The 4,218-nt window shown below is 35.6% G+C and overlaps 1 protein-coding gene across 1 annotated transcript; it reads left to right on the plus strand.

Moving 5' to 3' along the window:
* Positions 1–807: 807 nt before the first annotated feature.
* Positions 808–3,735, plus strand: LOTGIDRAFT_237215 (hypothetical protein; the record flags this gene model as incomplete). Its single annotated transcript, XM_009069088.1, has 5 exons — positions 808–832; positions 1,198–1,376; positions 1,604–1,664; positions 2,331–2,361; positions 3,295–3,735. 5 exons carry the CDS (start codon positions 808–810, stop codon positions 3,311–3,313), a joined length of 315 nt encoding a protein of 104 aa, XP_009067336.1. The 3' UTR covers positions 3,314–3,735.
* Between the last annotated feature and the right edge of the window lie 483 nt (positions 3,736–4,218).

Raw genomic sequence — 4,218 nt, forward strand, 5'->3', positions numbered from 1 at the left:
ATCGACATCAATATGTAAAATGGCTTCAAAAGTACTAGAACTGTACATCATTTGCAAATATACCTCAAACTAGAAAATATACCTCCAACTAGAAAATATACCTCAAACTAGAAAATTCAAAGTGCCCTTGTTAATCTAATGTTTTTTTTTCTATTGCAGATATTGGTGATATAGATAATGTAGTTTTAGGGTAGGCAGGGAGAAATCCTGCAGGGAGCTCATCGTCCTTGTCCTGCCGAGATGGATTGATTGGTGTGAAGGGCAAGAAATTTGGAACGATCTCTAAGAGCATGTAAACCAGAAGTAAGTTGTGATTTCCTGATATGGGTTGATATGAATGAAACAGTTTTTGCAGATATTGGTGATATAGATAATGTAGTTTTAGGGTAGGCAGGGAGAAATCCTGCAGGGAGCTCATCGTCCTTGTCCTGCCGAGATGGATTGATTGGTGTGAAGGGCAAGAAATTTGGAACGATCTCTAAGAGCATGTAAACCAGAAGTAAGTTGTGATTTCCTGATATGGGTTGATATGAATGAAACAGTTTTTACTGAGAACGTATATCTGGTTGTCAAGATAGCTTCGTCCAGGTCAACTAGCTGCTGTTTGTATTCAGGTATTGTATTAGTTAAATACTCAGTTTTCTTTCTTGTTTTTGGTAACAGAGATCTTACAATCTTTTATTGAGACTATTACATCTGATATTGTAGTCTAAAAGTCGGTTTACAGAGCATGTTTTAAGAATAAAGGCATATACATGTAATGGGTTAATTATGTTATGTTCTGATGGACAATGAGAAGAAGCATACATGCATGCAGATAAAGAAACCGCAGGTATGTCATCTAAATATTTTCATTTTACCAGCCGATAGAAATGAAATGGTGTCATACTTGCAATTGTGTTAAATGAGGGAAATTCTGCAGGATATAAGGATTTCAATTTCCACCAGTCAAGGATGTGAACAGCCTTAGCACACAGAGCCTTAGTTTATTGTCTCTAGACCTTTTTTTTATACCAACGCCGCTGACTTGACATCATTGACAGGGGTTGAGAACTTCAAAGGTATTGCCTCAACCTTTCTGAAAGTGAAGCAGGCAGGCAACAAACTCACTGAGCCACAGCTGCTTCCTGCCAAGTCAAGCCATGGCACTTTTTCAATATTTTTGGGGTAATTTTTTTATATTTTTTTGTTTTTCAGATAATGGTGGAAAGAGTAATAGTTTCATTTTTTGTTTTTGGGTGTCTGCTTTTTTAGTTTTGGCTCGGCTTTCTGTCATATTTGTTTGGCTTTCTGCTGTAGTTTGTTCAGATGTGTGCTGTTTTGTCCATGACTTTTGTTTAGTTGTGTTGGTTTTAGTTTTTTTGGATCATAAACTGGTAGGTTTAGAAGTTTGGTTAGTTTCTATTTCAATTGGGGAAGGGGCAGTGTAATGATGTTTTTCTATTTCAATAATTGGTATTTTTATAGTCAAGAAATAAAAGATTCTCTGTTGGCTTGTGGATATGTGGAATTGGCATGTAGGAATTCTTTCTGGAACTTGGTCTTGAGGTTAAGTATTATATTTTCTTTTTAGCCTTTTTTCTACATGTTTTATGATTTTCAGATATGGGTATTTTTTGTGTCAAGGGATGTTCGGATGGGACAAAATACCTATACCACATGTGGTACAGTCTGAGCACTCAACAGTGTAAAATCCCAAAAAAACAGAAAGATGGTTTATGATTTAATTTGTAAATTATTTTAGAAATCTTGCATACTGACACTTTAATATACATGGTATTTTAATTATTATTAGATTACTCTTTGGTTTATTGAGATAAGAAGAGAACAGTGTATGGTGTCAGATAATGGTGTTGGTGTATGGTGTCAGATAATTGTGTTGGAATATAGTGTCGGATAATGGTGTTGGTGTTTGGTTTCAGATAATGGTATTAGAATATGGTGTCAGATAATGGTGTTGGAGCATGGTTTCAGATAAAATTGTTTTTATGGTCTAAAAGAGTGAAGAAGATAAGTTTGAATCTTAAAATATCTGGAAATATTTTTTAATAACTAGATTATACAGAACGCTAGCCTAATGTAGGTTGGAATCTTTAGAGGCATTGATTAGGTTCTGATTAACCGACCTGAGATTGATTTCATCGCACAGTCACCTTTTTGAGTTTGAGATTCGACATCAAATATGTAAAAATGGCTTCAAAAGTACTAGAACTGTACATCATTTGCAAATATACCTCAAACTAGAAAATATACCTCCAACTAGAAAATATACCTCAAACTAGAAAATTCAAAGTGCCCTTGTTAATCTAATGTTTTTTTTTCTATTGCAGATATTGGTGATATAGATAATGTAGTTTTAGGGTAGGCAGGGAGAAATCCTGCAGGGAGCTCATCGTCCTTGTCCTGCCGAGATGGATTGATTGGTGTGAAGGGCAAGAAATTTGGAACGATCTCTAAGAACATGTAAAACAGAAGTAAGTTGTGATTTCCTGATATGGGTTGATATGAATGAAACAGTTTTTACTGAGAACGTATATCTGGTTGTCAAGATAGCTTCGTCCAGGTCAACTAGCTGCTGTTTGTATTCAGGTATTGTATTAGTTAAATACTCAGTTTTCTTTCTTGTTTTTGGTAACAGAGATCTTACAATCTTTTATTGAGACTATTACATCTGATATTGTAGTCTAAAAGTCGGTTTACAGAGCATGTTTTAAGAATAAAGGCATATACATGTAATGGGTTAATTATGTTATGTTCTGATGGACAATGAGAAGAAGCATACATGCATGCAGATAAAGAAACCGCAGGTATGTCATCTAAATATTTTCATTTTACCAGCCGATAGAAATGAAATGGTGTCATACTTGCAATTGTGTTAAATGAGGGAAATTCTGCAGGATATAAGGATTTCAATTTCCACCAGTCAAGGATGTGAACAGCCTTAGCACACAGAGCCTTAGTTTATTGTCTCTAGACCTTTTTTTTATACCAACGCCGCTGACTTGACATCATTGACAGGGGTTGAGAACTTCAAAGGTATTGCCTCAACCTTTCTGAAAGTGAAGCAGGCAGGCAACAAACTCACTGAGCCACAGCTGCTTCCTGCCAAGTCAAGCCATGGCACTTTTTCAATATTTTTGGGGTAATTTTTTTATATTTTTTTTGTTTTTCAGATAATAGTGGAAAGAGTAATAGTTTCATTTTTTGTTTTTGGGTGTCTGCTTTTTTAGTTTTGGCTCGGCTTTCTGTCAATCTGTCTTTCTTGTTAATCTAATGTTTTTTTTTCTATTTCAGATATTGGCGATATAGATAATATAGTTTTAGGGTAGGCAGGGAGAAATCTTGCAGGGAGCTCATCGTCCCTGTCCTGCCGAGATGGATTGATTGGTGTGAAGGGCAAGAAATTTGGAACGATCGCTTGGAAGATTGGAAGAGCATGTAAAACAGAAGTAAATTATCCTTTAAAAGGAGGAATTGAAGATACAAATATTTTTAAAAGGATAACAAATGGATTAGCAGATCCTGGGAAAAACTTCAGATGATAACATTTGATCAACATCTACTAAACTTTACCAAACGAATGACGTCATGTAAAGATTCTGATGCTCTTACCATCGGTGCTACAGCCTGTCCTTGAACCTCATTGCTTTTGCAGCAATGAGGTCATAACTTAAGCCTTTACAATGATTACTTTCAAAGTTTAGTTCAGCAGAGTACAGTTTATGTATACAGTCTAATATTAGATTTACCTCTTTGCATTCAAAGCAAGCAAGATAAGATAGTACCTATTTTTTGGTTTCTCATCGTCGGATGCAGGGTAGATCGGCTAACATGGAAAAATAGTTTAGTTCTTTTCATTGGGCAATTAACTTAGGTCCTGTTTGCTACAGATTGTACACCTTAAGGATCCCGTAAGAGTAAGAGCTGGATTGGAAAGTATGTAGTATGCAATCCTGGCAAAATTTCCCTCGTACACCACAGAGCAGGGAAGTTTTTCAAGGCGAAAAGTCAAACCGGCTATGAAACATTTAGGATGAGCAGTAAAATTGATATGAATGAAACAGTTTTTACTGAGAACATATATCTGGTTGTCAAGATAGCTTCGTCCAGGTCAACTAGCTGCTGTTTGTATTCAGGTTTTGTATCAGTTAAATACTCAGTTTTCTTTCTTGTTTTTCGTAACAGAGATCTTACAATCTTTTATTGAGACTATTACAT

The sequence above is a fragment of the Lottia gigantea genome (assembly GCF_000327385.1).
Source record: "Lottia gigantea unplaced genomic scaffold LOTGIsca_98, whole genome shotgun sequence".
Classification (NCBI taxonomy): domain Eukaryota; kingdom Metazoa; phylum Mollusca; class Gastropoda; family Lottiidae; genus Lottia; species Lottia gigantea.